This window comes from Coregonus clupeaformis, chromosome 14 (genome assembly GCF_020615455.1).
Source record: "Coregonus clupeaformis isolate EN_2021a chromosome 14, ASM2061545v1, whole genome shotgun sequence".
NCBI lineage: Eukaryota > Metazoa > Chordata > Actinopteri > Salmoniformes > Salmonidae > Coregonus > Coregonus clupeaformis.
The window spans coordinates 9932713-9958184 of NC_059205.1; the positions used below are offsets into that span (position 1 = coordinate 9932713).

At 41.6% G+C, this 25472-nt stretch overlaps 1 protein-coding gene across 2 annotated transcripts; it reads left to right on the top strand.

Moving 5' to 3' along the window:
* The first annotated feature begins 18040 nt into the window (after positions 1 to 18040).
* LOC121581445 (agouti-signaling protein-like) lies at positions 18041 to 23770 on the top strand. 2 transcript variants are annotated; one of them, XM_041896940.2, is made up of 4 exons: positions 18041 to 18129; positions 18222 to 18351; positions 19748 to 19824; positions 23524 to 23770. In XM_041896940.2, exons 2-4 carry the CDS (start codon positions 18243 to 18245, stop codon positions 23695 to 23697), a joined length of 360 nt encoding a protein of 119 aa, XP_041752874.2. In that variant the 5' UTR covers positions 18041 to 18129; positions 18222 to 18242; the 3' UTR covers positions 23698 to 23770. The 2 variants fall into 2 exon arrangements, with proteins under 2 accessions (XP_041752874.2, XP_045080817.1); XM_045224882.1 differs by having other exon boundaries at positions 18044 to 18351.
* Positions 23771 to 25472: the final 1702 nt, after the last annotated feature.

The following is a 25472-nucleotide window of genomic DNA, read 5'->3' on the forward strand; positions in this document are numbered from 1 at the left end:
CCGGGGGACCGGGTCTGGCTCTCGACCCGAAACCTGCCCCTTTGCCTGCCCTGCCGGAAGCTGGGTCGGCGGTTTGTGGGGCCATTTAAAGTCCTGAGGAGATTGAACAAGATTTGTTATAGGTTACAGCTCCCTCCTGATTACCGTATTAACCCCTCGTTCCATGTGTCTCTCCTCAGGCCGGTGATAGCTGGTCCGCTCCAGGAGTCTGAGGAGCGGGAGGTCCCTCCGCCCCCACTGGACATCGAGGGGGCACCGGTGTACTCGGTCTGTTCCATCCTGGATTCGAGGCATCGGGTGGGGGGCCTGCAGTATCTCGTGGAGTGGTAGGGGTACGGTCAGGAGGAACGGTGCTGGGTTCCTAGGCGGGACATCCTCGATCTCTCCCTGTTGAGGGATTTCCACCGTCGTCATCCAACTCGCCCTGCTCCGCGTCCTCCTGGCCGTCCCCGAGGCCGGTGTCGGCGCATGGCTGGAGCTGGGCGTCAAGGGGGGGTACTGTCACGAATTCAGCCGAGGCTGCTCCTCCTCCTTGCTTCGGCGTTCGTCGTCACCGGAGTACTAGCTGCCACCGATCTATGTTTCTGTGTTCTACTTGTTTTGTCTATATTGCACACACCCTATTTTATCCTCTGGTTCCCTCATGGTGTTGTGCGTGATTGTTCGTTGTTTTGTTGTCATTGACATGTGAGTCGGTATTTTCTTCCCTGCGTAGAAGATACAGTGGGGAGAACAAGTATTTGATACACTGCCGATTTTGCACGTTTTCCTACTTACAAAGCATGTAAAGGTCTGTAATTTTTATCATAGGTACACTACAGACGGAATGACATTGTATGATTTTTAAGTAATTAATTTGCATTTTATTGCATGACATTAGTATTTGATCACCTACCAACCAGTAAGAATTCCGTCTCTCACAGACCTGTTAGTTTTTCTTTAAGAAGCCCTCCTGTTCTCCACTCATTACCTATATTAACTGCACCTGTTTGAACTCGTTACCTGTATAAAAGACACCTGTCCACACACTCAATCAAACAGACTCCAACCTCTCCACAATGGCCAAGACCAGAGAGCTGTGTAAGGCATCAGGGATACAATTGTAGACCTGCACAAGGCTAGGATGGGCTACAGGACAATAGGCAAGCAGCTTGGTGAGAAGGCAACAACTGTTGGCGCAATTATTAGAAAATGGAAGAAGTTCAAGATGATGGTCAATCACCCTTGGTCTGGGGCTCCATGCAAGATCTCACCTCGTGGGGCATCAATGATCATGAGGAAGGTGAGGGATCATCCCAGAACTACACGGCAGGACCTGGTCAATGACCTGAAGAGAGCTGGGACCACAGTCTCAAAGAAAACCATTAGTAACACACTACGCCGTCATGGATTAAAATCCTGCAGCGCACGCAAGGTCCCCCTGCTCAAGCCAGCGCATGTCCAGGCCCGTCTGAAGTTTGCCAATGACCATCTGGATGATCCAGAGGAGGAATGGTAAGAGCATTGAAGATGGGTCGTGGCTGGGTTTTCCAGCATGACAACGACCCGAAACACACAGCCAGGGCAACTAAGGAGTGGCTCCGTAAGAAGCATCTCAAGGTCCTGGAGTGGCCTAGCCAGTCTCCAGACCTGAACCCAATAGAAAATCTTTGGAGGGAGCTGAAAGTCCGTATTTCCCAGCGACAGCCCCGAAACCTGAAGGATCTGGAGAAGGTCTGTATGGAGGAGTGGGCCAAAATCCCTGCTGCAGTGTGTGCAAACCTGGTCAAGACCTACAGGAAACGTATGATCTCTGTAATTGCAAACAAAGGTTTCTGTACCAAATATTAAGTTCTGCTTTTCTGATGTATCAAATACTTATGTCATGCAATAAAATGCATATTCATTACTCAAAAATAATACAATGTGATTTTCTGGATTTTTGTTTTAGATTCCGTCTCTCACAGTTGAAGTGTACCTATGATAAAAATGACAGACCTCTACATGCTTTGTAAGTAGGAAAACCTGCAAAATCGGCAGTGTATCAAATACTTGTTCTCCCCACTGTATGTTTATTTACTTGTGACAAGTAAAGTACGTCGTTGACTAAGTTCTGTGTCCTGCACCTGACTCCGTCCTACTGCTACACACTGACGCATGACACTGTCAATTAGGTTAGTATTGTGGAGCTATTGCTGCATTCATCAATCTAGCAAGAAGGCAATATTTTGGCCTACTCATTTTAGGTTTAAGGAAGTGTGTAGGTCGCTTTCTTTATCATAGAGCAATGAAAGTTATATACAGTACAGTATTTAGATCTGTGTGGCCGAGAGGAATCCGATGAGTGCTTACGGTCCCTTTACACTAGGAAGCGGCATCGTGCGGTGAAACATCGGAAGCCATTCGCTATCAACGAAGGAAAGTGTGGGAAATTATTCTCTTATATTTTAGATGTGCTGTTAGCTTAATAAGAAAGCATTCATGATTAAACATAATAGGTTTGTACTGTACTGATATAGATTGTTTAATATAACAAGCTGTGATTAATGTGGGGAACCGTTAGGGGGTAGGCTAAGATAAGACTTGTGACTCACACGCACACACACTGCCTCTTTGTTAAACCGCTCAAGGACATGTGTTCTGCTACAAAGATGTCTGAGGTTGCTGACTCGAGACAAGTTGCAAAACAACTAACACCTGGCAACAGTGAAGCGCCAAGGGGCTGGGACCAGCCTGAGCGCCAACGATAGGTTGGGTAAGTTTAAACCACGCCCAGCCTCTACTCTGATAGGCCTGCCTGGAGCAGGAACTACCTCTGTCAGAGTATTTAAAGAAGAACTTATAACAATGGCTCAGTTCCCTGTCTGCCCTGCGTGGTTTTTCAGTGGACCCGTAAATACGAACATCATATTTACCATTGAAGTGTTTTGCATTAATTAAAATACTAGTAAATCTTAGAAGACGTGTGTTCACCTCTTTTTGTTCCTATACCAGATTTGAATTGACGCAACTTAACAAAAGCGAGAAAAGCGTAGTGGGCAGGGGACCGTTGAGCGATGTAAGCATGGGCGAGGGAGTTGAAAACGGTCTGACTAATATTGGGGAAAGCTGAACTTTAAAACCTCTGCAATATCGCAATGCGAGTGACCAATCGAGCTCACCATAGCATCCAACCCCTACTGGATTGGCTGACAATGGCTGTTGATACGTAGCAATACCTAGCATGCCTGCTAGCTAGCTTGTTAGCACCCACATGAGGGTGAGGCTAACGTGGCTATATGAGTGCCTTCAGAAAGCATTCATACCCCATGACTTCTTCCACATTTTGTTGTGTTACAGCCTGATTTAAAAATGGATTAAATTATTTATTTTTTCTCTCACCCACCTACACACAATACCCCATAATGACAAAGATGCAAAATGTTTTTAGACATTTTTGCAAATTGATTGAAAATGAAATACAGAAATATCTAATTTACATAAGTATTCACACCCCTTAGTCAATACATGTTAGAATTGACTTTGGCAGCGATTACAGCTGTGAGTCTTTCTGGTTAAGTCTCTAAGAGCTTTGCACACTTGGATTGTACAATATTTGCCCATTATTCATTTTTAAATTCTTCAAGCTCTGTCAAATTGGTTGTTGATCATTGCTAGACAACCATTTTCCACTCTTGCCATTGATTTTCAAAAAGATTTAAGTCAAAACGGTCACTCGGCTACTTAGGAACATTCACAGTCTTTGGTAAGCAACTCCAGTGTAGATTTGGCCTTGTGTTTTAGGTTATTGTCCTGCTGATAGGTGAATTAATCTCCCAGTGTCTGGTGGAAAGCAGACCGAACCAGGTTTTCCTCTAGGATTTTGCCTGTGCTTAGCTCCATTCCGTTTATTTTTTATACTGCAACACTCCCCAGCCCTTAACGATTACAAGCATACCCATATCATGATGCAGCCACCACTATGCTTGAAAATATGGAGAGTGTTACTCAGTAATGTGTTGTATTGGATTTGCCCTAAACATAACACTTTGTATTCAGGACAAAATGTTACTTGCTTTGCCACATTTTTTTGCAGTATTACTTTAGTGTCTTGTTGCAAACAGGATGCATGTTTTGGAATATTTGTATTCTGTACAGACTTCCTTCTTTTCACTCTGTCAATTAGGTTAGTATTGTGGAGTAACTACAATGTTGTTGATCCATCCTCGGTTTTCTCCTATCACAGCCATTAAACTCTGTAACTATTTTAAAGTGGCCTCATGGTGAAATCCCTGAACTGTTTCCTTCTTCTCTGTAAACTGAGTTAGGAAGGACACCTGTATCTTTGTAGTGACTGGGTGTATTGATACACCATCAAAAGTGTAATTAATAACTTCACCATGCTCAAAGGGATAATGTCTTCTTTTTTTTCTTTTTTTCCCTACCGATAGGTGACCTTCTTTGCGAGGCATTGGAAAACCTCCCTGGTCTTTGTGGTTGAATCTGTGTTTGAAGTTCACTGCTCGACTGCGGGACCTTACAGATAATTGTATGTGTGGGGTACAGAAAAGAGGTAGTCATTCAAAAATCATGTTAAACACAAATTTTGCACACCGAGTGAGTCCATGCAACTTATAATGTGACTTGTTACTCCTGAACTTATTTTGGCTTGCCATAACAAAGGGGTTAAATACCTATTGACTCAAGACATTTCAGCTTTTCATTTTTAATTAATTTGTAGAAATTTCGAACAACATAATTCAACTTTGACATTATGGGGTACTGTGTGTAGGCCAGTGACAAAACAATCTAAATTGAATCCATTTCAAATTCAGGCTGTAACACAACAAAATGTGGAAAAAGTCAAGGGGTGTGAATACTTTCTGAAGGCACTGTATATAAAACATTCCTCCCTTCACATGTTCAAGGTCCCATGTTGGGCAAAATCAATATACTGTACAGATGTAGGATCTTAATTTGATCACCCTGTTGCAGGAGAACTTTCCTGCAATGCAGGACATTTTAAACGTGTAGTGTATTTGAGATTTAAAAAATCTTCTGAAATGTGTAATTTCCACTTTGAAATTTCAGACTTGATTTTCCCTTGTGAAAAAAGTAGTATCCCCTACAAAAATGTCCATGAATTATAATCCACATAATAATTAACATTTCCTGTAGCTGCAGGATTATTTTCCTGTTATAGCAAACTGTCTCAAATTAAGATCCTACACTCTTAGAAAAAAAGGTGCTAAGTAGAACCATACAGGGTTCTTCAGATTTGTCCCCATAAGGGAACCCTTTTTGGTGCTGGGTAAAACCCTTTGCAGAGGGTTCTATCTATAACCCTTTATGTAGGGTTCTTCAAAGAACCCCCTGTATATGGTTATACCTAGAACCCTCTATGAAGGGTTCTGGCTAGAGCCCTCTAGTGGATTCAGCTATTTCAGCCACACCCGTTGCTGACAGGTGTATAAAATCGAGCACATAGCTATGCAATCTCCATAGACAAACATTGGCAGTAGAATGGCCTTACTGAAGAGCTCAGTGACTTTCAACGTGGCACCGTCATAGGATGCCACCTTTTCAACAAGTCAGTTCGTCAAATTTCTGCCCTGCTAGCGCTGCCCCGGTCAACTGTAAGTGCTGTTATTGTGAAGTGGAAATGTCTAGGAGCAACAACGGCTCAGCCGCGAAGTGGTAGGCCACACAAGTTCATAGAACAGGATCACCGAGTGCTGAAGAGCGTGGTGCGTAAAATAGTATTTCCTCAGTTGCAACACTCACTACCGAGTTCCAAACTGCCTCTGGAAGCAAGGCCCTTTCCTGTTTCAGCATGACAATGCCCTCGTGCACAAAGCGAGGTCCATACAGAAATGATTTGTCGAGATCGGTGTGGAAAAACTTGACTGGTCTGCACAGAGCCCTGACCTCAACCCCATCGAACACCTTTGGGATGAATTGGAACGCCAACTGCGAGACAGGCCTAATCACCCAACATCAGTGCCCGACCTCACTAATGCTCTTGTGCTGATTGGAAGCAAATCCCGGCAGCAATGTTCCAACATTTAGTGTGAAGCCTTCCCAGAAGAGTGGAGGCTGTTTTAGCAGCAAAGGGGGGACCAACTCCATATTAATGCCCATGATTTTGAAATGAGATGTTCGACGAGCAGGTGTCCACATACTTTTGGTCATGTAGTGTAATCATAACTGGCATGCATATAGAAATGGTAGGATAAATTGTAAACTTCCCTAAATGTGAAACTCATGAGCTGCCTATAGCAGGGACCATCAACTAGATTCAGTCACAGACATTTTTTTCTTGAGCGGATGGTCGGGTGGCCGGAACATAATTACAAATAATTTGTAGACTGCAAATTGACCGCAAGAAGCCCAAACAGATATGTTTGAGTAAAATATAATCATTTCAAACTTTGCTTTGTATACGATCACATGTATTTTCTGTCCAACCATGAAAAAACAAACAAAAAAGTGTTGTTATTTGTTTTCGGGTGAGGGGGGGGCAAATAAAACTGGGGGGGCCAAATAAAAACACCAGTTGGGGTACCCTCGCCTATGCTTTTTATTCTAACACCCATTAACGCAAGCGCAGGCACACAGGAGGTCCAGTGAAAAAAACGGGCCCGCCTATAGAAATCAAATGCCCGTCCAACTGATTCGTTATGGCGCCGGCCCCGCAGGGCAGTTATGGTTGGCTGTCAACTCTGATCTCAAGAACATCTGGACTGAGGGGGAAATTCAGATACAAATGTAATTCCTACATCCGTAGTGGCAGTTTCAGATTGTTTTCAGTTTGTGTTTTACATGCATTTGCCTCATGAGTCCTTTTGTAGAGCTTTTGAACCTTCTTTTTAAAGCCTTTGAAAAACTCACTTCTGAAAGCCCAGTGCAGAAATACCGTTATATGCAACGATTGAATTACAGTCTGATTCTTGTAATATGAACTAAGATGTCGGTCTTTTATAACCTGCACAAGTAACCCAGCGAGCAAAATATGGCACATCATGTCTTATTGATGTCAATTTCTGGTTGTGAACTGGTTTTCTGGCTGCGAAGACGTCATGTAACCTGATTACAACCAGCTGGTCTCTGTTATAACCAGATAAAGCCATCCCAGCTAACTCACAGCTTCCCCTCGGAAGCTCCACTGAAATGACTCCTGCTTCTGCCTCTCCAGACTCACCAACTGCTGGAGCAGTAACATCTCTCAATTAGTAGACAGCTGAAGATGATGAACTTTTATACATTTTTCCTAAGAACTTTGGATCAACATAACATTCACATGTCGGGTAAGATCACTTCACAACAGTGTCAACTGTAACCCCGAAACCACATCCCCATTAACCCCTTCTAGCCGGGCATGTAACTCAATACATAACAGTTCACATAAAGTATATCCACAATGATTGATGTATAGGTAAGGCCTATGATCGTTTTTTTGGGCTTGACAGAGCAACATGCTGATTGGGTCCACAGATTTACGACATGATAAAAAGCTCTGCTCCTATCGATCTTCCGGATGGACATTTATTTGTTTATTTGGATCCCCATTAGCTTTTGCAGAGGCAGCAGCTTTTCTTCCTGGTGTCCACAAAAAACACAAAACATGACAAGTAACAAAACACTGATACACTGATAGACCAGGAGAGTCACACACATTTAAAATACAACGATATACAAACAGTACAACTAAAAAAGAATACTAACAATACAACTAAAAAAGAATGTGTGTCTGTGTGTGCGTGTTTGTTTGTGTGAGAGTCCCCTCACAGTCCCCGCTGTTCCATAAGATGTATTTTTTTAAGGTCATTTTTCTGTTTGCTTGAGTAATTGGAGATGGAAGGGAGTTCCATGTGATCATGGCTCTGTATAATACTGTGCATTGCCGTGAATTCGTTTTGGACTTGTGGGGTATGTATGAGTGTCTGAGCTGAATGTTATTTGTTTATGCAGACAATCTGGAATTCATCTCTCATCAACCTTCAACGAGGAAAGACTGGCATGCATGTTGTTGATGTTAGTTCTGTATGTGCAGTTAAGGGCAAGGTGTCCTGGTCTGTTTTGAGTCAGCTGCAGCTTTGCTAGGTCTTTCTTTGCTGCACTTGACCATATTACTGGATAGTAATCCAGATGGGACAAGACCAGAGCCTGAACAACTAGTACAGTTGATTCTCAACTTGCTCAATGGTGTCATGACTTGCCCTCATGGGCTGAGGATCAAAGATGCCGGCTAGGCAAAGGTTTGAACAACCCCTCTCCTGGGGGCCAGTTTTATGACTGGTCGTAAATACTGTGCAGACTTTCTCTTCCTTGCCATTAAGTATTGGGAGAAAGGACCCCTTTGTTAACACAGAGATTCTTCCCGCCAAAACTCCAACATCCAAAAGTGGATAATTGAACAATATTTCTACCACAAAGAATGTGGGAAATGGTCGGTGGGGACTTAAAGAACAATCATGTCGAATTTGTTACTATGTTGTGATGTCATTAAAGACGGTGGAACAACATAACTGTATCTCTGGGGGTGTACACTTCCCAGTTATGAGGTTTGCATCTAATTGTTGTATAAAACGAATGATTAAGTATAATAATACTTTTGTGAAGATAACAATGTGATTTTAGCATTCTAGATGAGATGATTGTTTTTCATTTTGACTTGTTCTCAGTCAGTGGCCACGCCCAGATGAGCACAAACATGATGAAACTCCCCCTTTTCTACTCAGGTATAAAACCCCTCCTGACGAAAGTCATCTCAGACCAAGCAGATTACGGTATAAACCGGATGTTGCAAATGGTTGAATTTCTACCAGACCAGGAAGCGTGAAGCTGAAGCTACACGGCTTAAAATGGTTAGACCAGGAAGCCCCACGGCTTAAAATGGTTGACACTCTACAGACCAGCCGACATGCAGCGCAAGCTGAATATGGCAAAATGGTGAAACTCTGAAACTCTCAACCTCTAAACGAGGTGAAGAAGAAGACAATGCATTAGACCTTATCATCTCAGTCTGCAGCTGGCATGTATAGTCGTCTAGAGAACTGTCACTAAAGACACGAGTTGGGAAGGACAATCCCTCTCCGACAACCGTTGGTAGAAACTCTACCAAGGACATTGGGATTTCTGGTGGGCAAACCAGAGTCCTACATCTCAACTCAACTATTAAGGACAGCTACACGTAAATACATGTTGCATTTCTAATCCGAATAAGCGGTTAGTGGGGTTTTAAGCATTTGTATTTCCGTGAGCGTAGTTTCCAAAGTAACCAACGATAGTTTGAATCTCTGTTTCTCCCTTCCAAGCATTCATGCTATTGTTAGTCCAGTCCACTAGGGACCTGTTTTCATTGTATTACGTTAGTAATCAATAACCTATGTGTGTGTGTGTGTGTGTGTGTGTGTGTGTGTGTGTTTGAATTGTGTTATTATTTAGTTAGTTAGTAAATAAATAATTAAGACAATTTGTGAACTGCTGATTCATCAATAAGGTTAGGGCTCTTGCAGGTTCAAGAATTATGCGAAGTTCAGAATGAGACTGATAAGAGGTAATTATTTAATAAGTGACTGTTATCGATATATATATAAAACATATATCTTCTAAGAGTTTAATTCGGGAGATGGTAACTCGTTAAACAACTTATTCCGTGGTGCCCCAAATTCCTAATGAGTTAATTGTTACATGATTAATTTAATTGAGTGACAATTAAACATAGTTAGTTGATTTGATAAATAACAGACATACATTAAAGTAAGTCACGTCACGACAATGGTCACACCCTTTATCTCCAGTTGAGGTTTAGGTCTTAGAGAATGTTTTGAACCAAATACAATGCTTTTAGTTTTAGATGTATTTAAGACCAGTTTATTATTAATCACCCATTCTGATACTGACTGTAACTCCTTATTTAGAATTTCAGTGAGCTCACTGGCTTTGGGTGTTGACATGTAGAGTGTGGAATCATCTGCATACATAGTCATTCTAGCTTTGTGTAAGACCAGTGGCAAATCATTTGTAGAGAAGAGTAACGGCCCAAGGAAACTGCCCTGAGGGACACCGCACTGTACATATCTGATGTTAGAGAAGCTTCCATTGAAGAACACTCTGGGTTCTATTGGATAAATAACTCTCCAACCATGTGATGGCATGTGATGTAAAGCCATAGCAAGTGAGTTTCTTCAATTTATGATCAATAACATCAAAGGCTGCATTGAAATCTAACAATACAGCTCCAACTATGATCTTATTATCCATTTATTTTAACCAATCATCTGTCATCTGAGTTAGTGCAGTACAGGTTGGGTGCCCTTCTCTATATGCATGCTGAAAGTCAGTAGTTAACTTGTTCTCTGAAAAATAGCATTGCATTTGGTCAAACACAATTCTCTCCATCAGTTTACTAAGAAAAGGCAGCAAACTGATTGGGCGGCTGTTAGAGTTGGGGCGCTTCACTATTTTTAAGCAGTATAATTAGTTTAGCTTCCTTCCACGCCTGTGGACACACACACTACTTTAGGCTTTGGTTAAAGACATAGCAAATAGGGGTGGCAATACAGTCTGCGACCATTCTCAATAGTTTCCCATCAAGGTTGTCTATACCTGGTGGCTTATCATTATTGATGGATAACAATAGTTTTTCATTTACATTTACATCATTTAGCAGACGCTCTTATCCAGAGCGACTTACAAATTGTAGCATTCAATTTATGATAGCCAGTGGGACAACCACTTCTTTTTTTATGGGGTGGGGGATGGGGGAGGGGGGGGTAGAAGGATTACTTTTATACTATTCCAGGTATTCCTTAAAGAGGTAGGGTTTCAAGTGTCTCCGGAAGGTGGTCAGTGACTCCGCTGTCCTGGCGTTGTGGGGGAGCTTGTTCCACCATTGGGATGCCAGAGCAGCGAATAGCTTTGACTGGGCTGAGCGGGAACTGTGCTTCCATAGAGGTAGGGGGGCTAGCAGGCCAGAGGTGGATGAATGTAGTGCCCTCGTTTGGGTGTAGGGTCTGATCAGAGCCTGAAGGTAAGCAGGTGCCGTTCCCCTCACAGCTCCGTAGGCAAGCACCATGGTCTTGTAGTAGATGCGAGCCTCAACTGGAAGCCAGTGGAGTGTGCGGAGGAGCGGGGTGACATGAGAGAACTTGGGAAGGTTGAACACCAGATGGGCTGCAGCGTTCTGGATAAGTTGTAGGGGTTTAATGGCACAGGCAGGGTGCCCAGACAACTTTTTCCACCTCTATCAGACTACCTTGACCAAATTCAAAACAGCAATATTTCTCTTTCATTATTAGATATTTTATAAAAAAATCTGATGTTTCACTGTTCAATGTTGTCATTTCACTTTCACACATTTCAATGATTGGCAATATCTAATGGTTTTGTTATAAATGACCCATCAACTTCAATGAACGATGGAGATGAATTGGGTTTTCTGCCCATGATATCATTTAAGGTACTCCAAGGTCTTTTTCCATTGTGTTTTATGTCAATGATCTTGGTTTGTTCATATAATTTCTTTATTTTTTTGTTAAATTTAGTCACAAAATTACTCAATTTACAGTATGTCAACCAATCAGTTGAGCAGCCTGACTTGTTTGCCACCTCTATTTCAAGTCATCATCAACCCAGAGGGCTCTAACAGTTCTTACAGTTAATTTCTTAACAGGTGCATGCTGGTCAAGAATTGGCATGAATACTTTCACAAATACTTCCAGTGCTGCATTTGGATTCACTTCCTCATACACATCAGACCAACAGAAATGTTTTACATCTTCAACAAATAAGTCCTGAGAAAATATTTTGTAGGATCTCTTAGAGATTACTTTAGGCCCAACCTTTGGCACTTTGGCTTTCATTGTTATTGCCACAATGTTATGGTCACTACAGCCAATGGGAACTGATATTGCTTTGGAGCAAAGCTATGCAGCATTAGTGAATATATGATCAATATAAGTGTATGTCACAGATCCAACACTATTGGTATGCATTCTAGTTGGTTGAGTGATAACCTGGGTCATATTACAGGCATTAGTCACAGTTAGAAGCTTCCTCTTGAGAGAACAGCTTGTTGCTAACCAGTCAATGTTCAGGTCACCCAGAAAACAGACCTCTCTATTAACATCACACACACTATCAAGCATCGCAGACATATTATCAAAATATTGACTGTTAGCCTTTTAAATGTGCCTTTTACTGAGGAGTGGCTTCCGTCTGGCCACTCTACCATAAAGGCCTGATTGGAGGAGTGCTGCAGAGATGGTTGTCCTTCTGCAAGTTTCTCCTGTCTCCACAGAGGAACTCTGGATCTCTGTCAGAGTGACCATCGGGTTCTTGGTCACCTCCCTGACCAAGGCCCTTCTCCCCCGATTGCTCAGTTTGGCCGGGCGGCAAGCTCTAGGAAGAGTCTTGGTGGTTTTTATCAAAAATATTGACTGTTAGTACTTGGTGGCCTATAACAGCACCCCAAAAGAAGAGGCTTTAGATGAGGCATGTGAACATGCAACCACAACACTTCAACAACATTTGACATGAGATCCTCTCTAAGCTTTGCAGGAATATGTCTCTGAACATATACCGCAACACCTCCCCCATAGGCATGCCTGTCTTTTTTGTAGATGTTATATCCTTGTATTCCTACTACTGTATCATCAAATATATTATCTAAGTGAGTTTCAGAGATGGCCAGTATATGAATGTTATCCGATGTTAGCAAGCTATTGATTTCATTAACTTTATTTCTAAGGTGACTGTCAGGGTGTCAGTGTGATGCGGTAGGACGAAGTTAGGCGCAGGACACAGAGCTAATCGAAAAGGTACTTTACTCGTAGGTAACGTAAATAACATAACCTCCACGCAGGGAGGAAACAAACCCGCTCACCAGACGACAACCAAACATGAACAAACACGCACAACATACAGTGGGAGCCAGAGGGTTAAATAGGGAAGTAATCAATACCTAATGGGAACCAGGTGTGAACAATAAAGACAAGACAAGTAGAACACAGAAACATAGATCAGTAGCAGCTAGTACTCCGGTGACGACGAACGCTGAAGCCTGCCCGAGCAAGGAGGAGGAGCAGCCTCGGCTGAATCCGTGACAGTGACATATACAGTGCATTCGGAAAGTATTCAGACCCTTTCCCTTTTTCCACATTTTGATATGTTACAGCCTTATTCTAAAATGGATTAAATTAAAATGTTTCCTCATCAATCTACACATAATACCCCATAATGACGAAGCGAAAACAGGTTTTTAGAAATGTTAGCAAATGTATTACACATAAAAAACAGAAATACCTTATGTACATAAGTATTCAGACCCTTTGCTATGAGACTCGAAATTGAACTCAGGTGCATCCTGTTTCCATTGATCAGCCTTGAGATGTTTCTACAACTTCATTGGAGTCCACCTGTGGTAAATTCAATTGATTGGACATGATTTGTAAAGGTCTATATAAGGTGCATGTCAGAGCAAAAACCAAGCCATGAGGTTGAAGGAATTGTCCATAGATTGTGTTGAGACACAGATCTGGGGAAGGGTACCAAAACATTTCTGCAGCATTGAAGGTCCCCAAGAACACAGTGGCCTCCATAATCCTTAAATGGAAGAAGTTTGGAACCACTAAGACTCTTCCTAGAACTGGCCACCCGGCCAAACTGAGCAATCGGGGGAGAAAGGCCTTGGTCAGGGAGGTGACAAAGAACCCAATGGTCACTCTGACAGAGCTCTAGAGTTCCTCTGTGGAGATGGGAGAACCTTCCAGAACGACAACCATCACTGCAGCACTCCACCAATCAGGTCTTTATGGTAGAGTGGCCAGACGGAAGCCACTCCTCAATAAAAGGCTCTCAGACCATGAGAAACAAGATTCTCTGGTCTGATGAAACCAAGATTGAACTCTTTGGCCTGAATGCCAAGCGTCACATCTGGAGGAAACCTGGCAACTCCCTACTGTGAAGCATGGTGGTGGCAGCATCATGATGTGGGGATGTTTTTCAGTGGCAGGGACTGGGAGACTAGTCAGAATTGAGGCAAAGATGAACGGAGCAAAGTACAGAAAGATCCTTGATGAAAACCTGCTCCAGAGCGCTCAGGACCTCAGACTGGGGCGAAGGTTTACCTTCCAACAGGACAACGACCCTATGCACACAGCCAAGACAACACAGGAATGGCTTCGGGACAAGTCTCTGAATGTCCTTGAGTGGCCCAGCCAGAGCCCAGACTTGAACCCGATTGAACATCTCTGGAGAAACCTGAAAATAGCTGTGTAGCAACGCTCCCCATCCAACCTGACAGAGCTTGAGAGGATCTGCAGAGAAGAATGGGAGAAACTCCCCAAATACAGGTGTGCCAAGCTTGTAGTGTCATACCCAAGAAGACTTGATGCTGTAATCGCTGCCAAAGGTGCTTCAACAAAGTACTGAGTAAAGGGTCTGAATACTTATGTATTTGTAATATTTCTGTTTTTTATTTTTAATTAATTAGCAAAATATTCTAAACCTGTTTTTGCTTTGTCATTATGGGGTATTGTATGTAGATTGATGAGGGGAAAAAATGATTTAATACATTTTAGAATAAGGCTGTAACGTAACAAAATGTGGAAAAGTCAAGGGGTCTGAATACTTTCCGAAAGCACTGTATGTGTTGTGATAATAGTGTTGTTTGCTCTATAACTTGTTAATTCATATGCCTTGCAACCGTGATAAATAGGCCTAAAGGCCGACACAATAAGATGACCCAGTGGCAGAATAAGTTCAACCAAACCTTTATGTTATCACAAAACCAGATAGCGGTTTATTCCACAAAGCATATTGCATGTAACAGACAGTTACATGACCTACAGCATGGTCAAGCAAGAATGTTTCCGACATTTTCGGACCACTAAACAACTATTGATTTAGTACCACAGAGAGTTAATGCAAGTCGCAAAGAAAACAGGAGCTGCCTCCACTGTTCCAGCACAATTTCAACTTCAACATTTCAACATTATCAAATCACCTCTGCTTAGTCTAATATGGAGAATTAAGTAAAACCACAAGTCCAAATCCTTATCTCCATCCCATGGCTAATTTAGGAAAGGGCCAATTTTAGCTAGCTAGCTAGCCACCGGTGGATAACAACACAACGAGATGCAACAATTCAAGTTGATTCTGTCAATTACGTATGCTCTCAATGCGATTTGATAGGAGTGACGCCAAAATCCAAGCTGGCTTCCCTTAACACTTTTTTTTGGTGCGCCAGGACCATTCACAGTTGATGGTCTGTGAAGCTGATTGGCTATTTTTTTATACTTTTTTATCAATGGAAGCCAAATGCTTGCTGGCTTCCCTTGCATTCCATTCAATGCTACGGGCAGCAAAAATGTCATACTCGTTTGGACCAGACAGCATCAGATAGATGGCATACACGTAGAGAGACAGAGGGGCGCTGTTCCGCTCACTCAGATGCGTTCTCCTGTGAGATACATTCAGCCTCTTAGGAATTGAAGGAAAATTATGAAACACAGAGAGACGACAGATACATTATTTAATATGTTGTTTGTTTGTTTTTTGTCCATTTTTTGGGGAAGCCTGGCTTCCCTTGACATCCATGAATAGGCTACACGCCACTGGTTGATGCTACTGTAGACCTTAATTGCAAAACTGTTTGTTTCAATCAGTTATTTGGTGACATGTGAATATATTTAGTATAGTTTTATCTAAAAAGGATAACATTAATGTTTCACTATTTACATTTTTCTGAAATTCACTGAGTCGGATGGTCCTCCCCTTCCTCCTCTGAGGAGCCTCCACTGCTCCCCACTGTTAATTCAGTTGAAGTCGGAAGTTTACATACACTTAGGTTGGTGTCATTAAAACTTGTTTTTCAACCACTCCACACATTTCTTGATAACAAACTATAGTTTTGGCAAGTCGGTTAGGACATCTACTTTGTGCATGACACAAGTACATTTTCCAACAATTGTTTACAGACAGATTATTTAATTTATAATTCACTGTATCACAATTCCAGTGGGTCAGAAGTTTACATACACTAAGTTGACTGTGCCTTTAAACAGCTTGGAAAATTCCAGAAAATGATGTCATGGCTTTAGAAGCATCTGAATGGCTAATTGACATAATTTGAGTGAATTGGAGGTGTACCTGTGGATGTATTTCAAGGCCTATCTTCAAACTCAGTGCCTCTTTGCTTGACATCATGGGAAAATCAAAAGAAATCAGCCAAGAAAAAAAAACAATTGTAGACCTCCACAAGTCTGGTTCATCCTTGGAAGCAATTTCCAAATGCCTGAAGGTACCACATTCATCTGTACAAACAATAGTATGCAAGTATAAACACCATGGGACCACGCAGCCATCATACCGCTCAGGAAGGAGACGCGTTCTGTCTCCTAGAGATGAACGTACTTTGGTGCGAAAAGTGCAAATCAATCCCAGAACAACAGCAGGACCGTGTGAAGATGCTGGAGGAAACAGGTACAAAAGTATCTATATTCACAGTAAAACAAGTCCTGTATCGACATAACCTGAAAGGCCACTCAGCAAGGAAGAAGCCACTGCTCCAAAACCACCATAAAAAAGCCGGACTATGGTTTGCAACTGCACATGGGGACAAAGATGGTCTGATGAAACAAAAATAGAACTGTTTGGCCATAATGGCCATCGTTATGTTTGGAGGAAAAAGGGGAACGCTTGCAAGCCGAAGAACACCATCCCAACCGTGAAGCATGGGGGTGGCAGCATCATGCTGTGGGGGTGCTTTGCTGCAGGAGGGACTGGTGCACTTCACAAAATAGATGGCATCATGAGGAAGGAAAATTATGTGGATATATTGAAGCAACATCTCAAGACATCAGTCAGGAAGTTAAAGCTTGGTCGCAAATGGTTATTCCAAATGGACAATGACCCCAAGCATACTTCCAAAGTTGTGGCAAAATGGCTTAAGTACAGCAAAGTCAAGGTATTGGAGTGGCCATCACAACATCAGAACATTTGTGGGCAGAACTGAAAAAGCGTGTGCGAGCAAGGAGGCCTACAAACCTGACTCAGTTACACCAGCTCTGTCAGGAGGAATGGGCCAACATTCACCCAACTTATTGTGGGAAGCTTGTGGAAGGCTACTCGAAATGTTTGACCCAAGTTAAACAATTTAAAGGCAATGCTACCAAATACTAATTGAGTGTATGTAAACTTCTGACCCACTGGGAATGTGATGAAAGAAATAAAGCTTCAATAATTCATTCTCTCTACAATTATTCTGACATTTCACATTCTTAAAATAAAGTGGTGATCCTAACTGACCTAAGACAGGGAATTTTTACTAGGATTAAATGTCAGGAATTGTGAAAAACAGAGTTTAAATGTATTTGGCTAAGGTGTATGTAGACTTCCGACTTCAACTGTATTAACATGGACTTAGGAAATGAATAACATTGTGCAGATTGTGTACATAGGCTCCTCTAGAGAGGAATCTCTGGTGTTTGGAAAGAACTTCGGGAGGCTCCCTGCTGTCTGTGCCCCAATTCACCCCACATGTCCCTAGGCAAGTAATAAGCGTGGGAGAGGGACTTTAATGTCCTTAACATCCGGTTTCTTGACGTCGCATTCCGGCCAACCACAGGCCCAAATACCATATCAACGTTTCGAACACACCTGCATGTTGGTTCCGTCCAGTGGCAGTAAATAACATATTAAACAGTTTGAAGGATTTCCCTTTACCTCTTCATGGAGGGCCATAGAAATATGGGGAGCGCAGTGCAGCTGAGCGCAACCGCGCATAATCAATCAAGATGTAGATCTAAGATGACACTGCATTACACGATCCCATCGGCCTTTACAACTAAACATATACAACTGCTACCAGACAGTGGCACTTTGCTATAGTATCAGGGAGAGCCTGTTACTGTTTGACTTAGTTGGGGGAATGTATGGATGGAAACCATAATTCAACACAAATTGGATAGGTCAACAGAAGGCTACTTCAGAGTCTGAAAGAGATTGTGGGCGTGGAAGATTTGGCTACACTTAACCCCCCATTTTATGACAACACATTCACAAGAGAGAGAACCTTCTGAGCTGCGATATTGATAGGCTACCATATTAAGACGTTTAAAATAAAAAATATATATTAATTTCCCCATAGAGGATAGAAAGTAACCTGTAAGTAGTCTATCCCAACGTGTCAAATTTAATAGCGTGCTCTCACCTGAACAGTGCTGCAGCCCATAACATTATTATTAACCCGAATTCAGGTTATAAGATTGGAAGTGGAGATGTTGGGAAAACATTTTTTCTGGATTTGTCTCCTTTCCGTGTCTATTCCGTTATATTTCGCCGAAGACCTGAAGAGGGATGCGCATATACAACATGAAAATGATTCAGGTGAAGCTATTTTGCATATTTTCTGTTTTGATAAACTGTTGCTGAGAGAAAAGATCACACCTTTTGCACACAAATTAATGGCATATTTTCCATTATTGACAGATTGCTTCATAGGGCTATGGTTTGTGTGGTGGATTTTGCATTTGGATTAAGGAAGTATGGCGAACAATTTTCATTATTTCATTGTAAAAAATAATGTTGACAAGATTTTTACCAAAAGCTTACAATTGACTTATCATTAGTCATGACCTATACAATTATGGCACTCGACCAGTTAGACCGCATGCAGTTCCCACGCATGTCGCCTAATACAATTTTAATTGATGTGCATAACCTGTGGAAATGTAATACCTTTGTGTAACCTCTTTATTACTAAAACTGTAATGGAAATCAACTGACTTTAAGCCATCATATGAGTTATTGCATCTGCGTTTGTGTAAAAGAGATTAAGTCTCTAAAACCAGTTAATGCTTTGAAAGCCTTCAGGGGACAAAGTCGCCATTAAGTTTATGAATCAGGGTTTGTTTACTTTAGCAAGATGTGCAGTTGTGCACACAATTATTCGATTAATTTGTAATTAAGATGACAAAACCCAGATGGCCATCTCTAGTTCTCTGTGCTTTGGGCTTTTTGGCAGTGCTCGTGAAATGGAAATATGAAGATGCATAATATTAGTGGTGTACTGTTTCTTATCACAAAGAATAACAAATTGTGGTTGTACATACAACATTCTGGCAGTAAAACAAGTACCATTCATCAATACAACATTTTGGCAGTACAACAAGTGCCATTCATCAATACAACATTCTGGCAGTACAACAAGTACCATTCATCAATACAACATTCTGGCAATACAATAAGTACCATTCATCAATACAACATTCTGGCAGTACAACAAGTACCATTCATCAATACAACATTCTTGCAGTACAACAAGTACCATTCATCAATACAACATTCTGGCAGTACAACAAGTACCATTCATCTATACAACATTCTGGCAGTACAACAAGTACCATTCATCACAAGGTTGGTCTGCAAAGTAGACATTTTTCAGTTAGCCTCCACCACCTGATGCTGTATAAGTACTGCATCAGACTGAGCTCTCTATGATGACACTAATTTGGCATTAAGACATTTATAGTAAAAGGTTGTGTTCTTAAAGGGATAGTTCACCTGAATTAGAAATGTACTTCATATTATGGATTCATCCAGGGTCGGACTGGGACCAGAAATTGTCCCTGGCATTTCTGCACAACAGCCCATTTTTTGAAAAGTGGAAATGGAAAGTGTTCTAGAACCCTTGAAGGTGTATACTTAAGTTGAACCCCTCATTGGGGGCATGACGTTTCATATGTAATCTTAAATCCTTCTTTTATATTTCTATGAACTATAGTTTGGAGACAAGGGAAACCCGGAAGACTGTTTGCCAGGAGACGGATTTCGCCACATCAGGGACACCACCACGTTGCAGTAAGTTGTACATCTATCTCCTTAAAACTATAGCAGGAACAATGTACTAAATCATGCTTAAAGAGGTTGTATGAGGACCAGCTGTCAAGGAATGGAAGTTTTAAAGTGGAAGAATTACTGTAGGAATTAATAAACCTGATACGAATCAATCTGAAATTTTGGGAAATAATTGTCCGTATTTAAACATGAAGTAATTCCCTTACACCTCTTAAGACTACAGGGCCTGAAATCGGGCACTAGAATTACTAGTAATTACTGATTATGTGTTTACATTACTTATTAATTTCCCAGAATACCAAAACATCAACATCTTTAGGAGCTTTTAAAGATCCTCTGTCGAATAAATGTGTCTTTGGCTCCATCCCGTGGTTGGCTGCGTCATTACATCCCTTAATATCAGGTGACTTTGTGTACCCTCAAAGGGGTGGTCCTTAGAAAACCACTTCTCCATCTGCCCTCCTTCACAGCACACACAGACATGGCTTAAGGACATTTACCCTATACAGTGCCTTCAGAAGGTATTCACTTCCCTAGACTTTCCAAATTTTCTTGTGTTACAGCCTGAATTTAAAATTGATTAAATGTAGATGTATTGTCACTGGCCTACACACAATACCCCATAATGTCAAAGTGGAATTATGTTTTTCGAAATTTGTACAAATTAATAAAAAATGAATGACTCTCATCTCTGTACCTCACACATGCAATTATCTGTAAGGTCCCTCAGTTGAGCAGTGAATTTCAAACACAGATTCAACCACAAAGACCAAAGAGGTTTTCCAATTCCTCGCAAAGAAGGGCACCTATTGGTAGATGGTTAAACATTTAAAAAAGCAGACATTGAATATCCCTTTGAGCATGGTGAAGTTATTAATTACACTTTTGATGGTGTATCAATACATCCAGTCACTACAAAGATACAGGTGTCCTTCCTAACTCAGTTTACAGAGAAGAAGGAAACAGTTCAGGGATTTCACCATGAGGCCACTTTAAAATAGTTACAGAGTTTAATGGCTGTGATAGGAGAAAACCGAGGATGGATCAACAACATTGTAGTTACTCCACAATACTAACCTAATTGACAGAGTGAAAAGAAGGAAGTCTGTACAGAATAAAAATATTCCAAAACATGCATCCTGTTTGCAACAAGACACTAAAGTAATACTGCAAAAAAATGTGGCAAAGCAAGTAACATTTTGTCCTGAATACAAAGTGTTATGTTTAGGGCAAATCCAATACAACACATTACTGAGTACCACTCTCCATATTTTCAAGCATAGTGGTGGCTGCATCATGTTATGGGTATGCTTGTAATCGTTAAGGGCTGGGGAGTGTTTCAGTATAACAAATAAACGGAATGGAGCTAAGCACAGGCAAAATCCTAGAGGAAAACCTGGTTCGGTCTGCTTTCCACCAGACACTGGGAGATGAATTCACCTTTCAGCAGGACAATAACCTAAAACACAAGGCCAAATCTACACTGGAGTTGCTTACCAAAGACTGTGAATGTTCCTAAGTAGCCGAGTGACCGTTTTGACTTAAATCTTTTTGAAAATCAATGGCAAGAGTGGAAAATGGTTGTCTAGCAATGATCAACAACCAATTTGACAGAGCTTGAAGAATTTAAAAATGAATAATGGGCAAATATTGTACAATCCAAGTGTGCAAAGCTCTTAGAGACTTAACCAGAAAGACTCACAGCTGTAATCGCTGCCAAAGTCAATTCTAACATGTATTGACTAAGGGGTGTGAATACTTATGTAAATTAGATATTTCTGTATTTCATTTTCAATCAATTTGCAAAAATGTCTAAAAACATTTTGTATCTTTGTCATTATGGGGTATTGTGTGTAGGTGGGTGAGAGAAAACAAATCAATTTAATCCATTTTTAAATCAGGCTGTAACACAACAAAATGTGGAAGAAGTCATGGGGTATGAATGCTTTCTGAAGGCACTCATATAGCCACGTTAGCCTCACCCTCATGTGGGTGCTAACAAGCTAGCTAGCAGGCATGCTAGGTATTGCTACGTATCAACAGCCATCGTCAGCCAATCCAGTAGGGGTTGGATGCTATGGTGAGCTTCGATTGGTCACTCGCATTACGATATTGCAGAGGTTTTAAATTTCAGCTTTCCCCAATATTAGTCCGACCGTGTTCAACTCCCTCGCCCATGCTTACATCGCTCAACGGTCCCCTGCCCACTACGCTTTTCTCGCTTTCCTTCCGTTGATAGCGAATGGCTTCCGATGTTTCACCGCACGATGCCGCTTCCTAGTGTAAAGGGACCGTAAGCACTCATCGGATTCCTCTCGGCCACACAGATCTAAATACTGTACTGTATATAACTTTCATTGCTCTATGATAAAGAAAGCGACCTACACACTTCCTTAAACCTCAAATGAGTAGGCCAAAATATTGCCTTCTTGCTAGATTGATGAATGCAGTAATAGCGAAACAGTGCAAAAGTGCTGTCAGCTCAAGCTTCACAATCATCTACAGTAGTTTTTCCTTGTGAGTGTTAGACGAGAGAATAGTGTGATAGCAGAAATCCTAATAGTGATTCAGCTGTGACTATAATTGTGTAAATAATAGGCGTCTTTCATTTGTTTAATCTGTCAAAACAAATTGCCCCAAAATAGAACAAAAGGAAGGTTTTGGTCATAGTATTGGAAGGTTGACTGTAAACATATGGATCCATGGACACTGCAACTTAGACACAAGGTTTAATCAGTGTCTTATAATTAAGCAATAAGGCCTGAGGGGGTGTGGTATATGGCCAATATACCAAGGCTAAGGGCTGTTCTTAAGCACGACTCAACGCAGAGTGCCTGGACACAGCCCTTAGCCGTGGTATATTGGCCATGTATCACAAACCCTGAGGTGCCTTATTGCTATTATAAACTGGTTACCAACATAATTAGAGCAGCAAAAATAACCACGGCTGTCAGCCAATCAGCATGCAGGGCTCGAACCACCCAGTTTATAACATCCTTTAGGGGACAAATCAAATAAAATGTAAAATCATATGAGCAGAGAGCGAGGCACAAGAGGTGTGTCTTCAACACCCACTGCTGACACCAAATGTAAGGCAGACAGTAAAGAAGGGATCCATGGACACACATGGACTTCAATATTACACTCATGGACACTGTGACTTCAATATTACACTGTGACTTCAATGGACACTGTGACTTCAATAATACACTCGTGGGGACAAATAAAACAAAAAGTTAAATCCTATGAGCAGAGAGAGCAAGGCACCGAGCTCTAAACTGAAGAACTCCCAGCAACCCTTGCTCTTTATACCAGAGCCAGAGCATCCGCAAAATAAAAGTCTCGCAATACAGGTCCCACAGTAATAATGTCTTGTGATTCAGTATGTATTTGTCTATGGGTGATGTCTTGTGATTCAGTATGTATTTGTCTATAGGTAATGTCTTGTGATTCAGTATGTATTTGTCTATGGGTAATGTCTTGTGATTCAGTATGTATTTGTCTATGGGTAATGTCTTGTGATTCAGTATGTATTTGTCTATGGGTAATGTCTTGTGATTCAGTATGTATTTGTCTATGGGTAATGTCTTGTGATTCAGTATGTATTTGTCTATGGGGGATGTTAGGTGATTCAGTATGTAAATAATATTTTCTTAATGACTGATATTTGGCGTTCCAACATATTTTTCCCTGTGGGTGAAGTTCCAGAAACCCAAGCCTGAGCCTGCAGCCCCTCCCCGGCGGTGTGGTCGTCTGATGGAGAGCTGTGCCCATCACACCCCCTGCTGTGACCCCTGTGCCTCCTGCCGCTGTCGCCTCTTTAACACCATCTGCCACTGCTGGAGACTAGGCCCACACTGCCCCAAGAAGACCTAGACACACACACACACACACACACACAAACACTGCTTCACCACATACACACCACACACACCCTACACAACACACACACCACACACACCCTACACAACACACACACCACACACACCCTACACAACACACACACCACACACACCCTACACACCACACACACCACACACACCCTACACAACACACACACCACACACACCCTACACAACACACACACCACACACACCCTACACACCACACACACCATACACACCATACACACCACACACACCACACACACATATACACACACACACGACAACCACTGTTGGAAACTGGGCCAGCACTGCCCCAAGAGGAAACAGAGACCCCCTACAGGCGAACACACCCGCACTCACACATACACATCTACCTCTCACAGAGACTGCTAGATATCACACTGATGCACTTGCCCAGGTAAACACATACTGATACAAAAACATGGACATACTACACAGATATACATGCTTAAATATTTTGGACCTGTTGAATGACACATTACATATCACAAGGCCCACAATATTGATGAATGACACATTACATATCGCAAGGCTCACAATATTTTCTATGTATGTATATAAACAATGTATGAATGTGTTGTGGACATGTAACAGTATACGTTTCCTACATAACTGTATTAATTCTGCTTTTGTATAACTGCGCACCTCTGCAACTGTAGATTCTAGGTCATGTTGAGCCAATTCTAATGCAGAAAAAACATCAAATAACCTGTGACAAACATCCTCTCTATATTTGTTCTATTGAATAAATATCTTTGTTAGCCTCACTCATCTACTTTTTATTGCTATTCTCACCAGTTATCCCTGCTGGCAAACATATTGCTGCACGCTCAATAATAGCTTTTGCCGCTGTGGTTACATACATTTTGAAATTACTAGCAATAATCCCAGGTGGATTAAGGTGGATAAAAAGTAGTGAGAGCTTGGGGCAGCAGTGTAGACAGGGATAGCTGTGTGGCTGGGCATAAGGAAAAAAAGTGGCCAGGCCAACATTTTCCAGCAACAAATACCTGACATATTTAAGTGAAAATTAGTGCATCACATTGGATAATTAAAAACATTACATAGGATAAATGTAACCAAAAAATACCACAAATTTCCCTTGACAAACAAGTAGGCAGCGCAAGTACGCAACTACACAAACGCTTACAATAACACTGCTGACAAAACAGGCCGACTGTCTGAGTCCGACAGTAAAGAAGCATAACAAAATACACAGCATGTCTATCACCTACATATTCAGAGAGAGAGAAAGAAAGATAGAAAGAAAGAGAGATTTTACAGCAGCAGACAAGTGATACAATTTGAAAAATTATACTGTCACAAAATACAGATAATGGTTGAAGTGTTCAGTCCGACAGTCCAACCTCATGAAATAATCATAATATATTATCAGATCAAGATCGGCCACTCCCACTTAAAGGAGCGATCTACAGTACAGGCACAACAGGTGGATTCAGGACCATTGTCAGGGCATTGGCCGGACATCAGCTCGGCACTGGATTGGAATATGCGCAAACAGCTTATTGCACAAAGAAGCAAGGAAGAATAGAAGGCCCTGAAAGTGTTTTCATTAAGCCCAAAAGTGCACACTTTTTGCCATATTAAAATCCCAACACACAATACAAACACTTTAGGCCTATATCTTGAACTGTACGGCAGGTATGAAATTAATGGCTCACTTTAAATGAGCAAACGTTACTGTATAGGCATGAAAACATGAAATGATCATATATAGCCTAA

What these genes read in the sequence shown, in the direction of transcription:
- LOC121581445 (XM_041896940.2), top strand. Translation starts at nt 18,243, where the DNA reads ATGTTGGGAAAACATTTTTTCTGGATTTGTCTCCTTTCCGTGTCTATT. An exon ending in ACAACATGAAAATGATTCAG is followed by an intron (nt 18,352 to 19,747) that starts GTGAAGCTATTT and finishes TATGAACTATAG; the next exon opens with TTTGGAGACAAGGGAAACCC. An exon ending in AGGGACACCACCACGTTGCA is followed by an intron (nt 19,825 to 23,523) that starts GTAAGTTGTACA and finishes CTGTGGGTGAAG; the next exon opens with TTCCAGAAACCCAAGCCTGA.